The following is a 27361-nucleotide window of genomic DNA, read 5'->3' on the forward strand; positions in this document are numbered from 1 at the left end:
CCAGGAGGCCCTGCGTCAGCTTCCTAGGCCTCTGTGTCAGACACACTGGCCTCTCTGGTGCTCTGCGCAACACTTGGTTGCCTCTGCGTGGCCCTGCGTGAGCCCTTGATGACTTTGCGTCACTTTCCTTGGCTGCTGTGCTGCTCTCCCGACACAATCTCTGCCTTCTCTGTTTCTCTGTATTCTATGCGCTTTAGTTGCTCTCCCGGTCACTGATTCTATCTCTTTTAGCAAACCTCGCTCTAGAGAATAGAATGACTGATAACTCTGGTGTATTCTCCAAGTGACCCTCAAGCCTCCTCTTATACTTTTTCAGTTGACATCCAACGGCCAAGATTAAGTCCTTAATCAACGGCTAAGATTAGATCTGGCTTGATCCATGTCTTTTGGACCACTCTAACACAAATTCATATTAATACACATTAATATTATATTTTCCCTAAGTTTAAACTTAGGGACTCCATTAAAAATATTAATTATTTTAATATCTCCTGATCTATTTAGAATCTGTCGAAACCCTTTTTGGGTATTGGAGATCTCATGTGCCCCAACCTCTCCACCAAATTTCGTGGCTAGAGTACATCCGATGCTACCCCAAATCAACACTAGATCTTCGACTTCTCTTCTAGCAACTTCGACTATGTAGTAGCTTCTGGCATCAGCAGAACTTGGAAGACTTCGATCTCCGAAACTATAGCACGAAACAAAGAGAGAGAGACACCAAAATTTCGTTTTTCTTCTCCTTAGACTCCAGCCAACTCGCACTTCCTTTGGGCTCCTTAGACACACTTTGCACTTCTCCGGCTTCCTTAGAGATAGCGAACTTGCTTGAGATGAGATGCTCCAAATGAATTCGACTTGCTTCTATTTATAGGCTTCAAGGGAGGTCGAATTGATGTCCTTAGGTCGACTTGATCTCTTCTAGGATGACTTGATGTGTAGGATACATAAATTATATTTGAGTCAATACTAAACCTTTTTACATGATTCAAAAGCCCAAGAAGGGTCTCTTCAAAAGTACAGTGACTCTATTGACTCAAAATAAATCCTAGAAGTCCTCAATGGAGACTTTGACCTAAAACATGATGACCCAAGCATGAAACCCATGCTTTAATATGTCATAATAATAATATTAATAATAATTATTTTCTTTATTCTTTTGACAAGTACATTACAAGATGACTCAAATATATTTAATGAAGACCGAACCTAGTTACATTTTTCCAACACCACATTCAATAGACTCTAGTGTACTAAGCAATCCCATTGACCTACTTTTGTATTCATTAGTTGGACATTAATTAAATTATCTTATTTCTCACATTTTTATTGGAGAATATCATTCAATCTAAATGTTGTCCCATAATTATTTCCACATCTTTCAAATTTCTCTTATGAAGATAAAATTCTCAAATAGTTTAATATACAAAAAGTGTATGCAAATGAAATGCGTAAAGAGAACTTCTGACAGGCTTACAATTTTATTTCTCAGGACTCAATAGTATTTGAAATGTTTTCAGCATTATGTGATATTTTTTTTGTTTGCACATCAGGTGATTCAGAAAAACTTGTAAAAGTACTTTTTGAGGTTGCAAGACATCATGCACCATCAACAATCTTTCTAGATGAAATTGATGCTATTATTAGTCACCGTGGTGAAGGCCGTAGTGAGCACGAAGCAAGTAGACGTTTAAAGACTGAGCTACTTATCCAGGTAAATGTTTATTTTTGTCTATACGTGGATATATCAAGGTTTGTTAATGAGTTTTTCACTAGACTAGTGTTGTAACATGCAAAAACATTTAACCAGCAGTCAAGAAATTAAAAGTTTCTAATTGACACAAAGCATGTATAGCTAGCAAGATCCTAGCTGTTACAGATGCAAATGTTTTTCTGCATTGAGAAAAAACAATTTTCATTGAATATGCCATGAGTAAAAATTTTGAACCTGCCTTCAAATAGTGTTTTTCCTGATAAGTAGGTAGGAAAGAGGAAATGTCAAGTTAAAACAGAAAACATTGAAAAGGTCTGGAGTATATGAGAATTTCTTGGCATTTGCCCACATGGTTTTGGTCAACGTTATAGATAGGTTTTCCTTCATCTAAGCACAAATCATCTTAAAAGCATATTACATGTGGCATGGGTTGAATGTGTACCAGAGCAATCAACTAAAGGGTATGTGAGTATCAAGTCATGCATTGTGTGAGTAGTGGATGGTCTCACACCTTTAAGGAAAGGCTCAATGGCCAGTTTGTGAATTTCCCACTCCAAGGAGAGAGCCTCCTCCATAGGTCAGTGCCATGTCTTCACCATTGTCCCATCAAATATGTAAGTAGCTTAGCATGACTCTGCTCCCCACTACGTAGCAATGGGTGCATGGTGACTATCTTTAATACCTCAAAGCCCGTTACCACATTAGGTAAGAATAAAAGCGGGTTGTGCCCACTGACATTGGTCCTCCCCTGGAATTTCATATTACACCTCATATAGTTAATCCTAGTGATAAAACAATAAACATAGGTAGATCCTATATGATAATAGTGAAAATAGATACAAAATGATAGGCACATATCAATTAAACATCAATTTCAACCAGCTAGGTTTACATGTGGCCAATGTGGGGATCATTAGAATTAATTCATATCCATATAGCATTCCAGCTCGATAAACCTCCCTAGGTTCTTTCACACTGTGGCACGTGCAAACACTTTACATGGAAACAACAGACATGTTGCAATAAACACCGTACCAATAGTAAATGTCACATGATCATCTCCCTGTCAATAGCCATGGAGACTAGGCCAAGACACCAAGACATACCAATAAAGGAATAAAACATTTATACAGTGAGCTAATGGGCAAAAATAATCATATAAAAAATCCTTAGAAGAGGTGAAATATGCAATACGTCGATCAAATTTATGGTTTTGGTCTTGCTGCTCGACATCAGCTTGATGTTATACCAGTTGTAGCTCAACTGAGCTAATTCTCAGAATTGTACAGCGCCAGAATAGAAATTTTAGAAAGTATTTTGGGCCTCTGGCAATTTCCAATAGGCTGCAAAATCAAGCAATTCATAGGATGGAATCATGTTGTATCCAAAAATGAATATGCAGTTGCCAAAATTGCCAAGTGGCTGTTGTTGCTTGATATACATGCTCAAGTGGAGATAGTTGTTCCTCTCACCTATTATGTTGTACTTCAGGCTGCCCGTCAAGTGCTTATTTTTAAGGAGGGCCACTTTCTTAAAAATGCCAGGATTCGGAAATAAATTGCGGTAAATACTAACTAGCCTTAGCAGAAGTTTGGCACCCTCTTTTGTGGTAAGTCGATCTTCTCATTAACGTTCAGTGACTCATTTATGGTGCAATGCATGCTCTTGCTTTAATGCAATGTGATGCTAGGCATTAAAATGTTTCTTTTTGTTTTATAAAATTAAGTTATATGATGTTATGTTATGTTATAACATTGACTTCTAAGTGTTAGGAAGTCATGCTGGGACTACATTATAATAAAGTATTTATCATGTATCTAAATGAGTGGTCATGCTAGGACAACATTATAATAAAGTATTTATGATGTAACTATGTATTTACGTGTACCCCTTGTTGTAAATTCATATACGCGGCAGCCGTATATCTTATTGTAGCATTCCTTGAATAATACAACATTGACTTCCACATATATTATACCCACATTATGTGCATTATTGACATGGTATTAGACTGCCATATGTGATTTTAGAGGTAAGATATATTCTGTTCACATTCATGTGCATTATTGACATGTTATGAAAGTGCCATTTGTGGTATGCTCTTGACATTTGACCAGTTCTGCAGATAGAAAGCACAAAGTAAAGGCAACAATGAATAGAGGCAAGGTAATTGTAAAAATCATTCAAAAAAGGTGCTGGGAGGGGGAAGGCAGTGTTGTTGCTGCCATGCACACACAACTAAGTTAGTGAGAAAAGACCTTAACCCCACAAGGTGTGGTTAGTGGCAATACTAAGAGATGGGGGTGTTACCTACTCCCAATTCTTTCCTTTTAAGCTCTCTCCTAGGTAAGCTAAGGGTGGTGGTCCCTAATGAAAAGTTAATTGAAAATTGATGTGAGGTTTCTAGGAGATGTTAAAGTCAATTGGATTACTTTAAGATTTATAAGAAAGTTCAACAAGTATGATCAGTGTTGCGAACATTGCGATGTGTTCAAAAAATTGCGATTTTTTCATGCCTGTGATTTTATCGTCTAATTATATTGGCAATTTTTTAAACTTCAAAAAATCATGAAAAAATCGTGAGTTGATCCATAAAAATCATGGGGACGGAAAACAATGTGGTTTTAAAGGATAAATTCAGTTTTTTTTTGGCTCATTTTGTAGACAGAGGGCAAGAGTGAGAGCTAAGGAGAAGGAAAACTCATCTACAAGGGCGAGAGAGGAGAAAAGTGAAGGAATTTAGCATCTCAAGCAAAAGAAATTCAAGTTTGGATCAAGTTTCTTCAGTAGAGCATGGTTTTCAGGTATGGGCATCAAATTTGGCCATTTTTTTTTCTTGTTTTTCCTTGGGTTTCTATCACCCATTTATTTTCCATGACTTTTGTTTGGATTTGAGTGTGTTTTTTTTGTCATTTTTGTTGCATTTAATGAAGAGGGTTTTTTTTGGTAAAAAATGCAGAATCTTGATTGTTAGTTTTATTTGTTTAATTTCTTCTTGTGCCCTATTTTTTTCCATCATTTTTGCTTGGGTTTGAATGTGCATTTTTTGCCATTATTGTTGCATTGAGTTGAGGGATTTTTTTTGGTAAAAAATTCAAAACGTTGTATGTAAATTTTAATTTCATTTGTTTAACTTGCAATTCTTCTTGTGCCTTAGGTTCAAACTCCAAACTTCAATTTTACATTAAAACTCAAGATTCAGCAAAGTGTTGGAAAATCAATGCAAATATATTAGGGTTTGATTCTCCTTACTTGTGAATTATGTTGGATTTTTTTACTTCTTTATTATCTTATCTTTCATCAAGCAATTACCATATAATGTGTGTATGAAGATAAGAAAAAAAAGAGACACAAGATGTAGGCACTATGCCAGGGCAAAATCCCACTCGAGGGGAAAAGCCCAGTAAAAAATTCTCTTCCTTTCAATAGTATTCTGTGAGACTCTTCACTGAAGCATAAAAACTAATAGCTTGTAGACTTGAATGTAAAATACACGAGGTATTTCTAATAATAATTTATTATATATATAAAAATGTATAAGTGATGAATGTTACAATGAAGACCCGCATATATATACCTAAGCAGGTGTCCTTTCATGACCATGCGTGTCTTTTAGACATGCTTATTCACTTAACTAATGACTTCTTAACATAATCACTACTTGATTACTTAGTATTTATATTATTTTGTTTTGTTATGAATTATATTCATAACATAGCCCCTTCCTTTAGAAGCTTTGTCCTCAAAGCTTGTTGATGGAAGGACATGATCTCTTATCTGCCACGAATGTCTTCTTTTCACTTGACCGCTAATACTTTCTTCATTTGACTGCATCATTAGTAGCTCATCTTCTATGATTCGCTGGTAACTCTGATTTGAGTCTAGGGTTATCAATGTTTTTTTTTTGATAACTCTATTTTTTTTTTAATAAATAATAATGTTTTTGTAATAGAATTAATTAATTAATTAGAAACTATATATTAATTATAATATCACATATAATTATATAATTCAAATATATATAACTATATATATAGGTTCTTTTTTTTTTAAAGGGATTTATATATATGCAATTTCGTTTTTTTAAAAAGGGGTACGACGTACAGTTGACCGAGATAGACATACGGGTTGCAACTTTTGACTGCGGTTAAAAAATGCATCGGACGTGTTTGCATAATTCGCGTCGGTTGACCGAAGGCATAAGGGACAAGTGCAGAGCTGACCGTCGGTTGACCGAAAGCATAAGCGACAAGCACAGAGCTGAACAAGGTGGACGACAACTTGTTGGGACAGGAAACATTATATGCCGAATAGGATGTAGAGCGGTGTGGATGTGGAAGCACACGTGTTGAGCAGAGTGCGGGTTTTGAACCGAACCTGTTCCTCATGGTCTTGTGCCCTCTGTTGCGTTGTCGTTCCTGTTCTCCCTTGCGATGCCATTCCCATTCCTGTTGTTGTTGTGCCTCAAAGACGTCGTATGGATTTTCAGGGATTTCTTCTATCTGGTAGCCATGGTTAAGGTAATGATTACGGTGGATGCTGTCAACCTGCTCTTGAGTCATCCGAGCAACGTCCTGCGCACGAATCATGGGAGCGCAAATGGGTCCAATGCGAGATGACCATATTTGTCTCTCAGGTGTTGAAAAATTAATGTTATCCACTACGCCAGGTCTATTGTTATTTCCTGACCTCACTCCATTATTTGCTGGAGTCACAGTTGCTGAATTAAACAAGCTATCCACTATGGGAGTAACGTCACTTGTTGGTGTTGAAAAACTTTCCTCATTAAGCATTGAAAAACCTTCAACAGGGCCTGAAAAACTTTCCTCATTGATGGCGTTGTTGTTATTGTTAACTTTGGGAGATGGCATTGCTCTTATTCTCTCATACATATTCACACTCGGCCTCCTTCCCTCTCTTTCTTCTTCCATTGAATTCAAGAATGAAAAACTCAACTCACGGTTTAGTTTATTATTACTTTGAGAGCAAATGACACTAATCACCACAAAGCTTGAGAACTTCAGGGGAAGCTCATTTCCAGGGATATTTAAGCATAACCAATCTAATATTGTCTTCAGTGCCATTCCTTTTGAATCTGGGGTTTTAGAAAAACTTAATATACTCAGCTCTTTCATTATTGCCTCGTGTGCCTTTTGATACCGTAGCAATAAAGGGACAAGCCAAATTTTTGATACATCATAAATATTGAGAATGTTGCTTTTTGGAACATGAAAAGATTGAGACAACATCTCCTTAGTATTCTCTAGTAAGGGTTGAGAACTTCGAAAAAATAGCCAATAAGGTGTCAACCCCAATGCTCTTAGTTCCCGAACACTATGTTGTGTTGGTATGGTTTTCTGCTCTCCAACAACACCTATAAAAGGTACAAGGTTTACATGGACCCGACAAAAGTTTTTTGGCCCAACTAAATATGAAAGTTGACACAAAGACTCAATAAATGGCATTGATTTAATATCCCCAATTGTTCCACTCAATTCAATGATGCAGACATCTACTGGACCTTCTTTCCCATCAACATGAATTCCTACATTTTCTTCATTCTCACTATCTGTGTCCATATCATTTATATTCACAGATTCTTTGTCTCCCTCCAGATCAACAATTTTGACATCTCCCCCTTCACCATAATTGGCATTGATTCCTCCTCTTTTAGTATGTGAATTCATATTTTTCTCTCCATTATCAGAATTAGCCATTTTCACTTCACTTTTATCATCAAAATCAGAATCAGTAATCATCACATCTTCAAAAACCTGTTTTTTCTCAAGAGCCACCAATGGCAGATTTTCATTAACATCTCCTTCCAACCAAGATAAATCTAATATCCTTTCATTGCCAATATCTACAACAACCTGCTCTTGCTCCGGGGTCATGGATGATAGTTTTTCATTGACAACATCTTCTTCATTGTTATGATATTGTACATCTCCTTGTTTCTCAAGATAATCCTCATCTTGATTTATATCAGCTTCATTGGAATCATCATTTTGATCATTTTCTACAACATCTTCCTCTTCAACATTATAATAATCTAATACTTCACCTTGTTTCGTCTCTTCACTGTCGCTATCATCTCCCTTACTATCGATTTCCTTTTGACATGCTTTAACTTCTGCACATGATTTTTCTAAACGCTGAAATGCTTCTTGAATTTTACTAAACTACTCAACACATTCAAGATGTGAATGTAATGGCACATTGTGTGGTGAACAACATTCAAAGACCTGCATGATTATATTGTGCGCCATGGCTCTGATACCACTGAAGCATAAAAACTGATAGCTTGTAGACTTGAATGTAAAATACACAAGAGGTATTTGTAATAATAATTTACTATATATATATAAATGTATAGGTGATGAATGTTACAATGAGGACCCACATATATATACCTAAGCAGGTGTTCTTTCGTGACCGGGCGTGTCTTTTAGACTTACTTTTTCACTTAACTAATGACTTCTTAACATAATCACTACTTGATTACTTAGTATTTATATTAGTTATATTTATTTGTTTTGTTATGAATTATATTTATAACATTTACCCTAGACAAAGACCTGACCTTCCCTCTACACCAAGGTAGCCTTCCAGATCTTCGACCTCTTTCCGGCAGCACTTCCTTCCCAGCAACTTCGACTATGCAACAACTTCCGACATCAGGCAACAACAGGATTTGGAAGACTTCGATCTCCCAAACCAGGGCATGAAAAGAGAGAGAGAGAGACACCAAAAGTTCGATTTTCTTCTTCTCCTTAGCCTTCACCAAACTCACACTTTCTTTGCTTCCTTAGATCCACTTCGACCTACTTTGCAGTTTGCACTTCTCCAGCTTCTCTTGAGATATCGAATTAGCTTGAGATGAGATACTCCAAATGAATTCGACTTGCTTCTATTTATAGGCTCCAAGTGAGGTCGAATTAGTGTCCTTAGGCCGACTTGGTGTGGAGGATACATAAATTATATATGACTCAATAGTAAACCTTTTTACATGATTCAAAAGGCCAAGAAGGGTCTCTTTGAATGTACAGTGACTCTATAAACTCAATATTAATCATAGTAGTCCACAATGGGGACTTTGACTAATATAATGATGACCCAAGCATGGAATTCATGCTTTAATAAGTCATTGATACAATAATAAATTTTTTTTTCTTTATTCTTTTGACAATTACATTTCATGATGACTCAAATACATTAATGAACACTGAACCTAGTTACATTTTCCAACACTCCCTCTTAACTAGGGAGGTATTCATAATATACAAATACAATGGAAGATCTCAAACTATATGAACAATGAAGGACTTTAGGCACCACATTGCCACAGACTAGATTCCTGACCAGGGCAATCTATCCATTGGTCTCACATCAATTTAGGCACCGCAATGCCATGGACTAGATTCCTGACCAAGACAATCTATCCAAGTGGACTCAAGCTTTCAACCTCTCTAGGTACCTTTAGGCCTACTTGCTAACCACCAACCCAGGGACCTAGGTGCGTATTGAAGGTCAGAGCTCTACGACCCACGCCACCTTCCCTACTTTGGGACCTAGACATCAACACAATGTGTCGGCCAAATGTCCTCCCAGGCAATGCTTCACTCGCAATACAATTTATGTGGTGGGGTTGACTTGTGAAAATGAGGCCAACTTGGTCAACAAGAAAATACATAATTTCTCCTTTGATTTTTCCAATAAAAATACCGACTGAAGCTACTAATTTTCAACATTCCCTCTTAGCTAGGGAGGTACTTTTCATTCTCTCTTTCTCAAGATCAATCTCCTCGACCAATCCATTGGTATCTCAGTAATAACCCAAAGGAGAGCTCAGATGTACAAGTCTCATTATAAGGAAAGATACATAGCATCAAACTCATCCCACAAGCCAAAATCCAATGGCATCAAGGTCAGTGACCAACTAACCATGGGATCAATCAATGAGGCCAAACTATCCATCCATATGCAATGGTTTCTCAGTTAAGCACAATGACCCAAGGGAGTACCTAAAAATAATTCTTTCCAACCAAATCCACTTGGTCTCTCAGTGAAACACAATGACTCAAGGAAGAGAACTAAAAATTAGTGTCCCTGACCAAAGCCATTGGTCTCTCAATCAAACACGATGACTTAATGGATAACTCCAAGCCTCAAAACCAAACTCCCCAACCATATTGGTTTCTCAGTCAGTCTCAATGACCCAAGGGAGTAACTAGGAAAATATTCCTGACCATAAATGTTTATCTTAAGCCCAAGGAATATTGTCAATATCATGCTGTTATACAATCAATGCTCCCTCTCTCCAAGAGGAAAATGAGGCCAACTTGGTCAACGAGAAAATACATAATTTCTCCTTTGATTTTTCCAATCAAAATACCGACCAAAGCTACCAATTTTGAACATTCCCTCTTAGCTAGGGAGGTACTTTTCATTCTCTCTCTCTCAAGATCAATCTCCTCGACCAATCCATTAGTATTTCAGTAATAACCCAAAGGAGAGATCAGATGTACAAGTCTCATTATAAGGAAAGATACATAGCATCAAACTCATTCCTCAAGCCAAAATCCAATGGCATCAAGGTCAGTGCCCAACTAACCATGGGATCAATCAATGAGGCCAAACTATCCATCCATATGCAATGGTTTCTTAGTTAAGCACAATGACCCAAGGGAGTACTCAAAAATAAATCTTTCTAACCAAATCCACTTGGTCTCTCAGTCAAACACAATGACTCAAGGAAGAGAACTAAAAATTTGTGTCCCTGACCAAAGGCATTGGTCTCTGAATCAAACACAATGACTTAATGGATAACTCCAAGCCTCAAAACCAAACTCCCCAACCATATTGGTTAGTCAGTCAGTCTCAATGACCCAAGGGAGTAACTAGGAAAACATTCCTGACCATAAACCTTTGTCTCTCAGCTAAGCCCAAGGAATATTGTCAATATCATGATGTTATACAATCAATGCTCACTTTGCCCAAGAGGAAAATGAGGCCAACTTGGTCAACAAAAAAATACATAATTTCTTTGATTTTTCCAATAAAAATACCCACTGAAGCTACCAATTTTCAACATTCCCTCTTAGCTAGGGAGGTACTTTTCATTCTCTCTCTCTCAATATCAATCTCCTCGACCAATCCATTGGTATCTCAGTAATAACCCAAAGGAGAGATCAGATGTACAAGTCTCATTATAAGGAAAGATACATAGCATCAAACTCATCCTACAAGCCAAAATCCAATGGCGTCAAGGTTAGTGCCCAACTAACCATGGTATCAATCAATGAGGCCAAACTATCCATCCATATGCAATGGTTTCTCAGTTAAGCACAATGACCCAAGGGAGTACTCAAAAATAAATCTTCCTAACCAAATCCACTTGGTCTCTCAATCAAACACAATGACTCAAGGAAGAAAACTAAAAATTAGTGTCCTCAACCAAAGCCATTGGTCTCTCAATCAAACACAATGACTTAATGGATAACTCCAAGCCTCAAAACCAAACTCCCCAACCATATTGGTTTCTCAGTCAGTCTTAATGACCTAAGGGAGTAACTAGGAAAATATTCCTAACCATAAACCTTTGTCTCTCAGCTAAGCCCAAGGAATATTGTCAATATCATGATGTTATACAATCAATGCCCCCTCGCTCCAAGAGGAAAATGAGGCCAACTTGGTCAACGAGAAAATACATAATTTCTCCTTTGATTTTTCCAATAAAAGTAACGACCAAAGGTACCAATTTTCAACATTCTCTCTTAGCTAGGGAGGTACTTTTCATTCTCTCTCTCTCTCAAGATCAATCTCCTCAACCAATCCATTGGTATCTCAGTAATAACCCAAAGGAGAGATCAGATGTACAAGTCTCATTATAAGGAAAGATACATATCATCAAACTCATCCCACAAGCCAAAATCCAATGGCATCAAGGTCAGTGCCCAACTAACCATGGGATCAATCAATGAGGCCAAACTATCCATCCATATGTAATGGTTTCTCAGTTAAGCACAATGACCCAAGGGAGTACTAAAAAATAAATCTTCCCAACCAAATCCACTTGGTTTCTCAGCCAAACATAATGACTCAAGGAAGAGAACTAAAAATTAGTGTCCGCAACCAAAGCCATTGGTCTTTTAATCAAACACAATGACTTAATGGATAACTCCAAGCCTCAAAACCAGACTCCCCAACCATATTGGTTTTTTAGTCAGTCTCAATGACCCAAGGGAGTAACTAGGAAAATATTCCTGACCATAAACCTTTGTCTCTCAGCTAAGCCCAAGGAATATTGTCAATATCATGCTGTTATACAATCAATGCTCCCTCTCTCCAAGAGGAAAATGAGGCCAACTTGGTCAACAAGAAAATACATAATTTCTCCTTTGATTTTTCCAATAAAAATACCGACTGAAGCTACCAATTTTCAACATTCCCTCTTAGCTATGGAGGTACTTTTCATTCTCTCTCTCTCAAGATTAATCTCCTCGACCAATTGATTGGTATCTCAATAATAACCCAAAGGAGAGATTAGATGTACCAGTCTCATTATAAGGAAAGATACATAGCATCAAACTCATCCCACAAGCCAAAATCCAATGGCATCAAGGTCAGTGCCCAACTAACCATGGGATCAATCAATGAGGCCAAACTATCCATCCATATGCAATGGTTTCACAGTTAAGCACAATGACCCAAGGGAGTACTCAAAAATGAATCTTTCCAACCAAATCCATTTGGTCTCTCAGTCAAACACAATGACTCAAGGAAGAGAACTAAAAATGAGTGTCCCCGACCAAAGCCATTGGTCTCTCAATGAAACACAATGACTTAATGGATAACTCCGGTTGAAGTTTCTAAGTTTACTTAGTTAGAAACCCTCCATGCACTTTATCTAATTTATTCCTACCTATTTGTTATTTTCCTTAGTAAGTTCTTTACAATGTAAATACTGAAAATAAACACTAGTGCATGCTCAACATATTACAGATCAACAACTAAAAGAAACAAGAACAAACACGCCATATGACACCATTATTTTTGGAATAACTTACCTGGAAAAACCCAATGGGGAAAACCGGTGCAGCTATTTGAGTGTTTTCTTATTAAGCAATATCAGAGTACAATCTGGGTGTCGAAATTGGCCTACCCAACAGAGAATTTGCTTAGCAGTAATACCTCTCCGTTTCAGACAAATCTACTGTTGAAACCGCGGATAATCCTTCCGGCAGCTATTCAACACCAATCTGCCCCTGAAACCCCAGCGTTTGCCCAATCTAGACTGCGTCAGCCTCTCCTAGCCCAGTGTTGGCCCTACGTTAGCTCTCTGAGCCTCTGCGTTAGCTACGCTGGCCCCTCTGGTGCTCTGTGCAGCACTTGGCTGCCTCTGCGTGAGAATTGACTGCTCCCGCGTCTCTCTCTTTGGCTGTTCCGCTGCTATCCCGACACTATCTCTGCCACTTTGTCTCTCTATACTCAATGCCCCTCAGTTGCTCTCCCGGTCACTGATTCTATCTCTCTTAGCAAACCCCGCTCTAGAGAATAGAATGACTGATCACTTTGGTGTGTTCTCCAAGTGACCCTCAAGCCTCCTCTTATACTTTTCCTATTGACATATCAACGGCCCAGATTAAGTCCCTAATCAATGACTAAGATTATATCTGGCTTGATCCATGTCTTTTGGATCATTCTAACACAGATTCATATTAATACACATTAATATTTTATTTTCCCTAAGTTTAGACTTGGGGACTCCATTAAAAATATTAATTATTTTAATATCTCCTGATCTGTTTAGAATCCACCCAAACCCTTTCTGGGTATTGGAGATCTCATGTGCCCCAACCTCTCCACCAAATTTCGTGGCTAGAGCACATCCAATGCTACCCCAAATCAACAACTCCAAGCCTCAAAACCAAACTCCCCAACCATATTGGTTTCTCAGTCAGTTTCAATGACTCAAGGGAGTAACTAGGAAAATATTCCTGACCATAAACCTTTGTCTCTCAGCTAAGCCCAAGGAATATTGTCAATATCATGATGTTATACAATCAATGCTCCCTCTCTCCAAGAGGAAAATGAGGTCAACTTGGTCAACAAGAAAATACATAATTCTCCTTTGATTTTTCCAATAAAAATACTGTCCGAAGCTCCCAATTTTCAACATTCCCTCTTAGTTAGGGAGGAACTTTTCATTCTCTCTCTCTCAAGATCAATCTCCTCGACCAATCCATTGGTATCTCGGTAATAACCCAAAGGAGAGATCAGATGTACAAGTCTCATTATAAGGAAAGATACATAGCATCAAACTCATCCCACAAGCCAAAATCCAATGGCATCAAGGTCAGTGCCCAACTAACCATGGGATTTGTTGACCTCTACTGGTCAACTACCCGTGCAGTGCACCCCGTTTTTCTTGACAGAAAGAAGCAGCACCTGATCAGCATGTCCGTGCCATCCTGCCATCGTCAGCAACTTGATCTTTTTGATTGTAAACCCAGTCTGCATGTATTAATTGTAAATAATCTTAGCAGACATGAGTCATGTATGTATTTTGCCTAGGTGGACCTAACTTTCTGATGATAATCTCCGTCCCGGAAGGTTTTTCGTCTCACCGATCCACGGATCGGCAGAGTTTTCCTTCAGACCTGACCCCAAAGCCGGGATTGATTTTGTCATTAGAACTTTAGGAGAATCCTAGTGTGTTGATCTGCTAGATTATCGTGGTGTCGCAGAGCTGGGTGATTTGTGAGGGTCTATGTTAAGTGGGTTTGTCCCCTTGAGAGGTAAATTTGTAAAAGTCATGATGTAATGTGTCTTGAGGGTCGAAAAATGTTTTAAATCCCCTCATGAGTCCTAAGTCCTAGGTCCTAGGTGATGTCTCCGAAGGCCTAGTTCGATGATCCATTTTAAAATGAATTAAAAAATTAAAAAAATGAATAAAAAAATAAAAAAATTAATAAAAAATTAATAAAATAATTAAAAATTAAAAAATTAAAATAAATAAAAAAATAATAATAAAAAAATTAAAAAATAAAGCAAAAACCCTAACTAATAAAATAATAATATTTTAAGTGAATGCATGCAAAATATTTTTTTTTAATAAATCGACGGATGAGATCAAGAGATGTCTTGATCCTCATCAACGGTCGAGATCATTTCAGCATGGATCACTCGAACTAGCCGTTGGAGGCATTTCCTTTAAGTAGGGTGCTAGGGGTCATTTTCAGATCATCTGATCTGTGAGTCTGTATTGAAAAAGCTCTCTTGTAATCTGATTTTCTGGTTAATAAAAAGACTTTGGGGTTCAAATCGTGTTGGTGTTGCTCTCTGGAATTGCTGTGAGATCTTTAATTTTCTGCATATTTCAGTTTTCAGCCATTAATCATAGCTTGTTTTTTAGAATAGTGTGAGCACAGGTATCTTGTTCACCTGCTAGGGTTTGAGGGCTGCTAGGGTTTCTGAAATAATGGCAGGTATCTCCATTATTTCCTGAGATCTAGCAGCTTTCTCTCTCTCTTTGCTGATGGTTGCTTGAGATGTGCAGGAAAACATTTTTGGAAGGAAATTTTGTGGGCGTTCGGGGAAGTTCTCGGCTGAACCAGCCAACTCCCGCAAGCACTTTTTGTGCAGAGCCCAGCTGATTGTTCCCTGGGTTAATCATTTAAAGTTTCTTTTCTGTTTTACATTGAGAGATTTTCTTTCTATTCACAGTGAAGTTCAAAAAATTTCTGATATATTGAAAACATTACTGCTGTTATTGCTAAATCTGGCATTTCAGGGGCCAAATCTGTAAATTATTAAGCTGTCTTAGGGTTTCATTTTTTTTGGGTTTACAAGATTCTGCCTTTTTTTTTACAATTTTTTTTATTAGGGTTTCATATTTTGTTTTATGCAGTCTTCATTTAGGACTTAGGGTTTGTAGTTTATTTTCTGGCATTCTTCATTAGGGTTTTCCGGTTTTTGGTTTCAGGTGTATTTTTTTTGGGTGATCTTGTTTCGCCAGCAGTCCTTCTGCACTAATCTCTCTCTGGAAAGATGGTTCTGAAAGCAACAGCGTAAATTTGGAGAAAGGGCCATACAACAATTGATTTACCATTAACTTTCAGTACACCTCACGCACTTGGATCTGAGACTGAAGGTTACACGCTGGGCATCAATTTATGTAGCTGTCTACCATCGCATTCAGCAAGCAGTCATTGGCATTTCTTCGTGTTTATCATTTCATACGCAAGCTATCCAGGCAAGAGAACCGACTGCAAACTCCCATGCGTAAAACATTTTGCTCCAGACAAACAGTGGCTTCAGCATTCGTCAATGTATAATCCCCAGCGGCTGAGATTTTCGTGGGCCTGCAATCATCATCGAAATGTTTTTGGCTAACAAACAAAACAGTGCTCAGTCTCTCTTCACATAAACGAGCAGCGGTTTTCAGCACCAAGTCCATCGATTTCGCGTCGGCAGCCAGGTGATCTCTTTCACGTTTTACGCACAGGTTTCCTCGTCCCTTTCCGCTGGCATTCACGTTGGCATATCAGTCGTTGCTGAGGGTTCAGTCTTGGTATCGTATTTGAATGACATTCCTGTGTATGCGTGGTCTGAGGTAGCGTCGTTTTCCCTTAAGGTACGCAGTTATTCTAACCCGTAGACTGCCGGTGCTTCGAAATCGCTTTCCCTGTCATGTAAAACGTTTGTTCTTCGACCAGCGTCGTTTTCCATAAGTCATATTATACATACGCGTTTTTTTTGCACAGCTGTAGTTTAGGGTTTCGATTTTTTTAGTTCAGGTTTCATTTGGTTAATGTACATATATGCGTAATGGTTCATTTTAGTGAATGTTTTGTTTAGATTTTAGCCATGTTAAAAATTTCGATTTTAGGATTTATGTTTTGTTAATAGATTTTAAATTTTAGAAATCTAGTTCAAATTAAAATAGATTTTAATTTTGTGTTAGTTTAGTTTAAAGTTCTTTTTATTTTTTATAGATTTCCATGATATAAAAATAAAAAATAAAAAAGACATTTTTTTAGGCATAGCTTTAATTTTAATTTTCCTTCTAAATAGTTTCATGAAAATCAAAAAATGAAAATGTTAGCGTTTTGATTTCTATTAGTTTAGATTTAAGTATTTAGTGTTTAGACTTTAATATTTAGTTTTTTTTAGATTTTCATTATTTTAGACTTTAAGTTTTGTTTTATTTTTGATTTTTTGAATAAAAAATAAAAAAATGAAAAAAATATATTTTTAGTTTTATTTTTTAATTTAGTTTTTAGAATTTTAGCCCTTTTTAGGATTTTTAAATTTCCATAATACTGAAAAATAAAAAATATAAAAACTTTGAAAAAAAAGATTTAAATTTTTTTTGAAAAATATTAAAATTTTGGAAAATTATTTTGCCAGATTTCAGATGCTTTCACGTTATATCTTTATTGCTGAGATCTAAAGTTTTCAAGCCGAGATGCGAAATTGATATCTGGTTAATGGTTTATGATTCTCGTGGTGATTAAAAGCATTCATCTTTTTCAAATTTTCAGTTGCCGGGTATCGTTTTGGTCATATGATTTAGTTGATGATAGATGGTTGCTATTCATGGTCCATGTTTCTATATCATTTAAAAAGTAATCATTTAAACATTAACTCCACAAGGCACTGGTCTTTTAAAATTTCTAAATCCATCTAGTGCTTATCGTATCGTGTATCGTATCTCCCGCCCAACTGTTTGGCAGTTGGCCTTCATCTTTTCACAGGGTCTACCCCCCTTAGCCGTGGGAGACAGGCTTAAACGGAGGGATCGGGGATCAGAGTGACAGCCCCCGGTCCGAGCATTGTCGTGCCAATCTGCGCGACAACAGGATTAATCAATGAGGCCAAACTATCCATCCATATGCAATGGTTTCTCAGTTAAGCACGATGACCCAAGGAAGTACTCAAAAATAAATCTTCCCAACCAAATCCACTTGGTCTCTCAGTGAAACACAATGAATCAAGGAAGAGAACTATAAATTAGTGTCCCCGACCAAAGGCATTGGTCTCTCAATCAAACACAATGACTTAATGGATAACTCCAAGCCTCAAAACCAAACTCCCCAACCATATTGGTTTCTCAGTCAGTCTCAATGACCCAAGGGAGTAACCAAGAGAATATTCCTAACCATAAACCTTTGTCTCTCAGTTAAGCCCAAGGAATATTGTCATATCATGATGTTATACAATCAATGCTCCCTCTCTCCAAGAGAGGGATTCCCAACAATACAAATCATCAATACAATCAGCAATATCTACTAAACCGAGCAGGTTCCTCAAATATTCAAACTTCTTATTAGGAAGAGCCTTTGTTAGTATGTCTAGTACCTGTTCATTTGTCAAGACATACTCCAACTTCACAATCCCATCCTCCACCAGATTTCTAATAAAGTGGAACTTATTGTTGACATGTTTTGTCCTAGCATGAAAGACGGGATCTCCATACATCTTGATACAACTTTGATTGTCACAATTAATCATAGTAGGACCTAAAGACTTCTAGAACAAATCTGTCAAAAGCTTCCTTAACCAAACAACCTCCTTTCCCACTTCACCTGCAGCCACATACTCTGCATCAACACTACTTAAAGCAATGAGATCTTGCTTCCTACTCATCTATGAGATCATAACAGCTCCCAGACTAAAACATCCTTTGGTAGTGCTCCTTCCATCGAGCTCACTGCCACCCCAATCAGAATCTGTGAAGCTAATTAGCTTGACTTCCTTACTATCATACTTTAGGCAGTGATATATAGTGCCACGAAGATACCTCAATATATGTTTGGCAGCTATCCAATTATCATGATGGGGCTCCAATTGAAACTGACTAAGAATGTTTACAACAAAACATATATTTGGCCTAGTATTTACCAGATACATTAGGGAACTGACCAATTGTCGATAGGAGGTAGGATCCACGAGACTAGAGTCAGAGTCCCTCAATTTCTTGAGATTGGTGATCATAAGAGTAGTAATTGGCTTGGAATCCATCATCTCAAATATCAGCGTTGCCAGGAACAATCCATTTTTCCAACCTGCGGTTGATGCTATTGGTATTGTTGACCTAGGGTACAAAGTCGCTTCATATGATGACTTTAGAGGGCGCATTCTTCAAAATGAAAAGGTTGACTACACTAAGAGATTGGAGGAGTTTAGGGAATCATGGGCACACATAGGATGCACTGTGATGTCAGATGGCTGGACCAATCAAAAGGGTAGAAGCCTTATTAACTTCTTGGTTAATTGTCCCAAGGGGACAATGTTTATGAAATTTGTTGATGCATCTGCACATATCAAAGATGCATGGTTATTATGTGATTTGTTGGATGTGTTCATTCAGGAGGTGGGTCCACAACATGTTGTCCAAGTCATAACAAACAATGTTGCAAATTATGTTGCTGCTAGCAAGATGCTTATGGAGAGGCATCCTAACTTATTTTGGACACCTTGTGCTGCACACTGCATTGATTTGATGTTGGAGGACATAGGAAAAATTCCTTTTGTTAAGGATATTGTTGAATCATAAAAAAAATTACAAAATTTATATATAATCATGCATCTGTGCTTCATTTGATGAGAACATTCACCAACAACAAGGAGTTGGTGCGCCCTTCCATTACACGGTTTGCCACTAGTTTCATATCTCTTCAATCCCTCTTGAATTCTATGTGGGATGTGAAGAGAATGTTTCTTTCAGAGGAGTGGCATGCTTTGTCATATAGCTGCAAACCAAAGAGAGAGGCCATATGCAGGTTTTTTTTCATAACAGAAAAGCTTTTGGGTAGGAGTGCAGGAGGTGTGTAGCATTACTGAATCTTTGATAAAGGTTCATTGATTAGTTGATGCAGACAAACCCATAATGGGCTACTTGTATGAGGCCATGGATAGGGCCAAAGAATCCATTCAGAGCTACTATGATGATAAGGGGGATGAGGGGTTTGAGAAACAACAACTCCTATGGGAAGTGATTGATGAGCGATGGAACAATACACTCCATCGTCCAATTCATGCTATAGGGATGTACCTGAACCCCACATTTTCTTACTCCTGTGGTTTCTTATTTGATGCTGAGGTCATGGATAGATTCTTCACTTGTGTTTAGAGTATGGTGCTGTCTCCAACAAAACGTGTAGAAATCTCCAAAGAAATGGAGATGTATGGAATGGAAGGTGGCACATTTAGCTTTGACCTGGCTATTGTGGATGGGAAGACTAAAATGCCGGGTAAGCTATAGTTTGTTTCAAATTTCATTGTTTCTTCAAGTTCATACTTTGCTTCAACATTCAAATTTCATTTTTTTCTTATGTTTATCTTATTTGTTGTAGATGCATGGTGGAGAAGCTATGGTGGCAGAGTAGCCAATCTCCAAAGGCTTGCCATTCGAGTGCTCAACCAAACATGTAGCGTGAAAAATCGGTGAACTGATTCCTACAACAACAAACTGATGATATTTCTCCTATGTGTTAAATTCCTTTAAACAAATTACTTGCAGTTTTCTAAAGCAAATGTCGAAATACATACACTGCAACCTACAAAAAACAAATACTACAGAAACTAAATTCTGCACTAGAGAGAAATAGACACAAAAATTTACACAATTGTTTTTGGACAAAGTCCCCGGAAAAATCCAACTTGGGAAAACCGGTGCAACAATTGAGGGTTTTATTATTATGCAGTAGTTTCTGAGTACAAATCGTTAGATGCCCAAACTGGCAATCTGATACAGAGAATAAATCGACAAAGAATTAGTGAGAAAAATCTCACATTGTTTATGGAGATCCGACACTGATCATGCACTGGAAGGCTAGCCCCACGCTGCCTTTGCGCAACCTTTGGGTCAACCTACGCAGATCTGCGTCACAATCTCTGGGCTTTGCGTCACCTCCTCCTCTGATCTCCTGTTGTCTCAAAATTTGACCCTCTGGCCCTCCGGTCAGCTTTTGGCACTAGATCTCGACTCTCCCAGCTGAATTTCGAACTCCCTTTGAAGCTCTGTGCTGCCTCTACATGGCACTGCGCTGCCTCTCTGAACCTCTCTATGCCTCCTCTGCCTTGTACTCTCCGGATCTGGAAAACTCTCCTCCGGACTACTATCTCTACCCCTCACTGCAAGAAGATCACTTGATCTTACTCAGGCAACTCAATGCTTTTACTCTTGAGAAATTCGATCTCTTGATCTTTCTCACTCGATATATTCTCCAAGTTCCCATCAAGATCCTTCTTATAATCTCTCGTTGGAGCCCCAACGACCAATATTAAATCATAATCAAAGGCTAAGATTAACTAGGAGTTGATCCTTGTCTTCTTCTAGAAGATTCTCACCAGATTTAATTAATACCCTTTAGTTAACTAGATTTCCTAAGTTTAGACTTAGGGAACCATTTAAAAAAGTTAATTATTTTAATTAAATCATCTCTAGGTGGAATTTTCCCAAACGATTTCTGGGTATTGGAGAATGCATGTGTCTTAGCCTCTTTGCAAAATCTTGAGGCTAGAGCACATTTGATGCTACAGAAATCAACACTCCCTCTTAGTGAGGAATGTGCTCTAGTGCTGCAACCCATTGAAGCATCACTCTATCTCTGCACCATCTCCTGCTGCGCTGCTGATGTCTGGTTACTGCTGCCCACCAACTATTGCGCAACTCTGATTGCTGCATCCATGCTGTTGCTGGCCCTGTTGAATTGCTGCCAACATTGCATCTGCACTGCAACCTTCTCCATCTACCGCTGCTGCAATTGCAACAATTGCAATGGAAAAACATCCAAAATACTTAACCAACTGTGGTCATTATGATGCATCTGTCGTCCGAGTTCCGACTGCTGCTAGCCTCTGCGTTGTCATTGAAGCCTCTATGCCACGACTGAGTCTACATTGTGTCAACTGCACTGCTGCCAACTCTGCTCTGCGCTGCTCAGTCTATGACCTGCTATTAGTTACTGCATCTGTCACTCTGGCACTTGACTGCACCAACTGCCACTGATCCATCCTGCTGCTTGTTGGAATTTCTAAGTCTGACACATTAGAAACCCTCCATGCACTTTACTGATTTATTCCTACCTAGTTGTTTTGTTAATTAACAAGTTATTTACCATGTAAATACTGAAAGTAAATACAAGTGCATGCTCAAAACATTACAGATCATCAATTGAAGGAAATAGAAACAAGCACACAAATGACATCATTACTTTTGGACTAATGTTTGCGGAAAAACCCAATGCGGGAAAACCAGTGCAGCTATCTGAGGGTTTTATTATTAAGCAGTTCTTTTCTAAGTACACTGGGTGCCAAACTGGCTAACTCGACAGAGATAAAAAATTTGGCAGCAATACCTCTCTTCGGAAATAGGTATTCAAAAACCCTGTTGTTGTGGGGAAAAGTATCCGACTCGGATGACCCTATCCCTACTCTAAGGGTGACAGTCCTTAGCAACAACTGAAAGTAAAGCTTTGATATTTTCCTTTATGAAAGTACAGAGAAGGAAGAAAAGATTAACCAACCGATGTCTTTCGCTTTTGTCGATCCTTATCCTCTCTCTTTGTCTCTTGTTCCCAGCTCCTTGCTCCCTTTGCCGGTCCAGCTACACACAGACCCTGCACAACAGAGAGAAGAAGACTACAAGATACATGTACTCATAACTGATGCATGGATTAGAGTGAATCAAATATACAAGTAAATACAATACATCAATGCAATACAAGTATATAGGAGAACATTCAAAGCTTTATTGATAAAAGTAACAGGGTTCTGAGAAGGTTACAACCATCAATGGCTCCAATCCAGCAGCACCTCCCCAGCAGCAAGAAGTCTCCTCTTCACCTCTAGAAAAACAATCACCCAATAGCTCTAACTGTAAACCAACAGCACTTCCTTGCTTTGCACAAAATTCCCGCCTCCTTAGACCTCATAGAAGAGCTCTATATATAGGAGAGAAGAAGAAAGGATGAGTCAGCTTGAGACTGACATAAAGCTGCCTTGTGTCCTCTCCCTCTTCAGTTAAACTTCAGTTCTTGAGTCCACTTGGAGATCCTTGCTTACACATGGAGATCAAGTACCTCTTACTCATCACAGGGCGAATCCCATGAACCAAGTGTCAGTTTGGAAGCTTCCTGGGCAATTGACACCTTGCAGAATGACTGTGCCACTTGGCCAATCTCGCCCAGCGCAGGTAGCCTTCATTAGATTTGACTTTCAGCGCAGGTACAAGGAGGAGCAGTTGCATTCCAGCGCAGATGCTCAGTGGAGCAGCTGACATGATCCAAAAATAGCCTGTTTTTGAGTGTTTTCAGGTGGAGAACTGATGGGAAGTGCTGTGGTTTGCTGACCTTGTTCTTCTAGGGGTAAGAACAACATGTTTAGGGACTGAGGATCCCTGTAATTATCGACATTTCATGCTCCATGTTACGAGGCACAAAAATGTCTATAACAGTTGCCCCCTAAAGTATGAGGCCGTTTATCGGGTGAAATGCTTTATCTAGAGGGTCCGAAGTTCATTCCAGTGCTGAGGAGGCGCCCTGTAATACAATACAATACAATACATTATTTTTCATTCTGTTTTCATGATCTAGCTGAGGTGGGCATTCCCATGCTCAGCTTTATAAATACATTTTGGTACATAGAACAGACGATCGTCTGATGGTAGACTGATAATTTTCTGCTGAAATTATCATCCTTTGAGTAGGATGATCATCTGCTGCAATGATGTACATGACAAATGCTTTTATATTTCCTGAATATGTATCGCAGCCCGGATGGATGAAACTAGATCCGGGGTCTTCAAACTCGTTCGATCTTCACTCTAAGTACAAGTCGATCCATGTGAGAATTTCGCTGAAGTCGAACATGGAAAGACATCGCTTGATTACCGGTCAATGATGAAAACCGTTAACAAGCGCGAGAGGAATCACCGATAATGATAATGACCCTCAAGGTACTGCAGTACAATTCACGTGGCGTGAATAAAGGACTTGGCGTCGAACGCCACGCAAAATCTTCTGGTCGAAGGTCATTGATGTATACCTGTCGCCGGAAGTGAGAAACTTGCCATTGAGGCATGCAAGCTTCAAAGTACTGATGGGGTTGTTCCTAGATCAACTTCTTGGATAATGAGCTGAAGTCGACAAGAAGCGATCCGTCAAAGGAGGGCCTTAATGAATCCCACATCAATGACACGGAACGGAGCTAATGATTTTAGTGGAGGTGAAAACAAACTGTGATATATGATTCAGGGTGGCGATCATGAATGGATGAAGGATAATGTATGGCAGTGGATGGGACACGGTTGACACTTTCAGAATGACCCCTCTTGAACATATAACGACACTGATGCGATGGATCGGTAGCATTACCCCAAATGTGGATGGTTTGGCGAAGACCATGGTGATGAGACCGGTGAATGAAACAACCCAACCCGATGTGGAACGGAGGAAAAGTGTCATGTTCAAGAGTGACTTGCTACCATTAAGCTTTGATGTTCTCCCAATTTTTCCCCAGTCATTTCTGACCAGTACCTCTTTATTTTTGTCAAGCTTGAGGAGGATAACATATGCTTGTTCTATAACCTGCCCTTCGGGCAAGCCCATCGCTATGATTTAACGAGCTTAGCGATAGGGAAACTCGTTCTCGTCTAAAGACAAGTTTGTCGCTATTTAATCATTTTAACGAGTCTAACGACAAGGAAAACTCGGTCCTTTTCATTTTTAGAGAGTCTGAAAAGGTACATAAAGTCAACTCCAAAATTCCTTTTTCGTCATCTAATCCCTTAAGTCCGAAAAAGTATAAAACAATACAGAAGGGATGAATTTTCGATTGCTTTAACGAGCCGAACAAAACAAGCGCTCGATCTTTTTGTGCAATAATCCCTCAGGTCCAAAAAGATTAAAATCTAGAGGAGGGATAGCTCTTCCGGTTGCTTTAACGAGCTGGAAGGCCAAAACTCGGCAAACTTTTCATATTTTACGAGTCAGTGAAAAGAGCTCAAAGAAGACTCGTCTTTTGAGGAACGAGTGATAAACAGGGATAGCAACTGATTCCAGGTACAAGTTGGAATATTCCAATCACGGCAGTGTCACAAGGATGGCTAGGTGAAATCACTCTTTGCAGCTGTTCCTCAAAATGGGTAAACACACATATGGGGGTGAACGACCGACCAAATGAGATGGAGGTGATGGATGAAAACACGACCAAGGCTTTTAAGGCTGATAAATTTACGATCGCAATGGTTATTTACCGAGATAGGTTCATTTTTTAATGAGCTTGAACTCTGGTGGAAACTTTTGCTCACACTTTTCTATTTTTTAACGAGCATAAATTCCGTGGTAAAACTGCTCGATTCATGGTCAAATTTGATTTTTTACTTTTACTAGCTTTTCTCTTTTCAAATGTAGTACTTCACATTCAATTGCTGCAACAAACTTTGTTAGAAATGGACAATATTTGCATGAAAAGGAGATTATAACCCTAATATTTAACTTTAAACTGTGTAAAAAGTCATAAAAAGGTGTTTTTACCTCTCATTTACCATTTCATTTGCATTTTTTCTTGTTGGAGCTCTGGAGGTGCCTCTTCTTCCTTGATTTTCACCAGCTGATTCCGGGAGATTCTGTGGACGATTTTCGGTGCCGTTTGGACCAGGTAGGAGCTAAACCTTAGCCCTTCACTTTCATGGTTTCCTTTTTCAGTTTCATGCACATTTTTCAGGGTTTCAGAGCCCCAGGGGTTTCATCAGGGCGCCCTGGCATCAGCGCAGGTTCTCCTTTCGAAACTTGCGCTGTATTTCAGGTGGTCTTAAGGCAGACTGCCTCTCAGCGCAAGGGGGAGACTCTCTGCCTGCGCTGGGCCTAGAAAAACTGATCCTGCATGTGTTTTTTGATGATTTTTCGCCAGTTTTTTCATCAAAATTAGGAACTTACTCCTTCTCTTGTTTGCTTGCAGGGAACTTTGAACAAAATGTCCCTTACATGGCGAGAACGAGAACATGAAGCAGAGGACATGGTTGCACTCCATGACCCGGTCACGGTGAGCGCGCTTCGGAACTGTGGCCTACTGAAGTTCTTCCGTATCTCTAGCATGAGAGCACAGATTTCTTTACTGCAGTATATGCTTGATGCTTGGGATCCTGTTAACCAAGTATTCCAGATTAGGGGGAAAACCATCCCCTTGACCATAGAGGACATGTACTTCTTGACTGGGTTGTCAAGGCGGGGTGCCCCCATTTCTTTGTCAGGTACGGCTCGAGGGACTACTTCCACCAGAGACTATATCCGTCAGTATTGCCGGGAAGGTTCACAGCCGAGCAAAGATGGCAAGATCAATATCCGTGACATCACTGACAGGTCTCTTAGGTCCATTCTGTTTACTATTGGTAGGATGGCCGGTAGCGCAGCTTTACATGTTGCCAACAGATCTTACATGCAGCACGCTTTGGAGTGTCTCCAACCGAAAGTGTTTAACTGGTGTGATGCAGTACTTGTTCAGATGAAAAGTCAATTGACCAAGGTAAAGGACGGGAAGCTGAAGAACTTTGGGTTTGGTTCTATTCTGACTGCCTTTGCCTTGGAGAAAATCCCACTGATGCAGCCTCAGTACATCATACTTGACTTGCCTTCTCCGACCGAGCCACGCATGCAGAGGTGGGTTGACCACATGTCCCGACATGCTGGTCAACCTCAGATTACTTTTACTGAGGCCTTCTTTAGGTGGTTCGAGCGTCAGGAGATGGTGTTTTCTGAGTATCCATATGTGGGTATGGACTACCGAGGTGATCCGGACTTGGTGCTACCGGACGGCGAGCAATGGGGCGCTATTGGTAAAATCTCTGACCATGATACTGTTTATTGTTTTTACTCATGATGTTATTGTGCAAAACTGATCAAACTCTTGGGTGCACGCAGATGTTGGTCCTGTTCGTTCAGCAGCTCGTCCACGATCGCCAGTTGCTGCCCCAGCAGCAGAGCCTGCTAGGCGAGTTGTCATTCGCGACCTTGGTGATACTGAGATACTTGCAGCTGTGCAGGAGCAGGTCGAGAGCCTTACTCGTGGTCTTCCGGATGTACAGATTGACGAGTTACCTTTACAGTTGCAGCGGCACACTATTGGCGTGCCTAGACGATGGACTCGTCTTTTGCGCATGATTGCACAGACCGTGACGTACTTTCATGAGCACCACTAGGCTAGGGTGCCCCCTAGCATCTTTTTGAGTTCTAGGTCATACGACCAATTTTGTTTTGATTACAGCACATCATGTACAAACTATAAACAGCTTTATATATTTTGATTTTCGGGGTTTATTATGGTTTATTTGTGATCCACTTGCATTAGCACCGATGCATCTCTTTTTATATATGTCGTAAATGTCTATCTAATACATAGTTTGCTAATGAATCTGTTAATGTGTTCAAGTTTCTGGAAATATGTTGGTATTGAATTGAATCAAACTCTCTTTCCAAAATCTTAACCCTTAGAAACATTCGATAAATAGCTGGATTGCGGACTGAATATATACCAGTGAGTTGTAGTATCACAAGCTGTGAGTCTAGCCTAACAATTAGTCGGCGTATACCATGAGCGATGGTATCAGAGAGGAGTTCAATCAACGCGCTATACTCAGCG

The 27361-nt window shown here is 39.1% G+C and overlaps 1 protein-coding gene across 1 annotated transcript in view; it reads left to right on the forward strand.

The window, feature by feature from the left end:
* CCP1 (P-loop containing nucleoside triphosphate hydrolases superfamily protein) overlaps nt 1-27361 on the forward strand; it is a 338936-nt gene that overhangs the window by 177749 nt on the left and 133826 nt on the right. The window contains exon 8 of the mRNA XM_089417946.1: nt 1554-1714. Within this exon, the coding sequence (XP_089274072.1) occupies nt 1554-1714 (161 nt within the window). The remainder of the gene's footprint in view (nt 1-1553; nt 1715-27361) is intronic.

Source organism: Pinus tabuliformis, chromosome 3_2, assembly GCF_031772625.1.
Source record: "Pinus tabuliformis cultivar Carrire ecotype Pingquan chromosome 3_2, CPIR1, whole genome shotgun sequence".
NCBI classification, from domain to species: Eukaryota; Viridiplantae; Streptophyta; class Pinopsida; order Pinales; family Pinaceae; genus Pinus; species Pinus tabuliformis.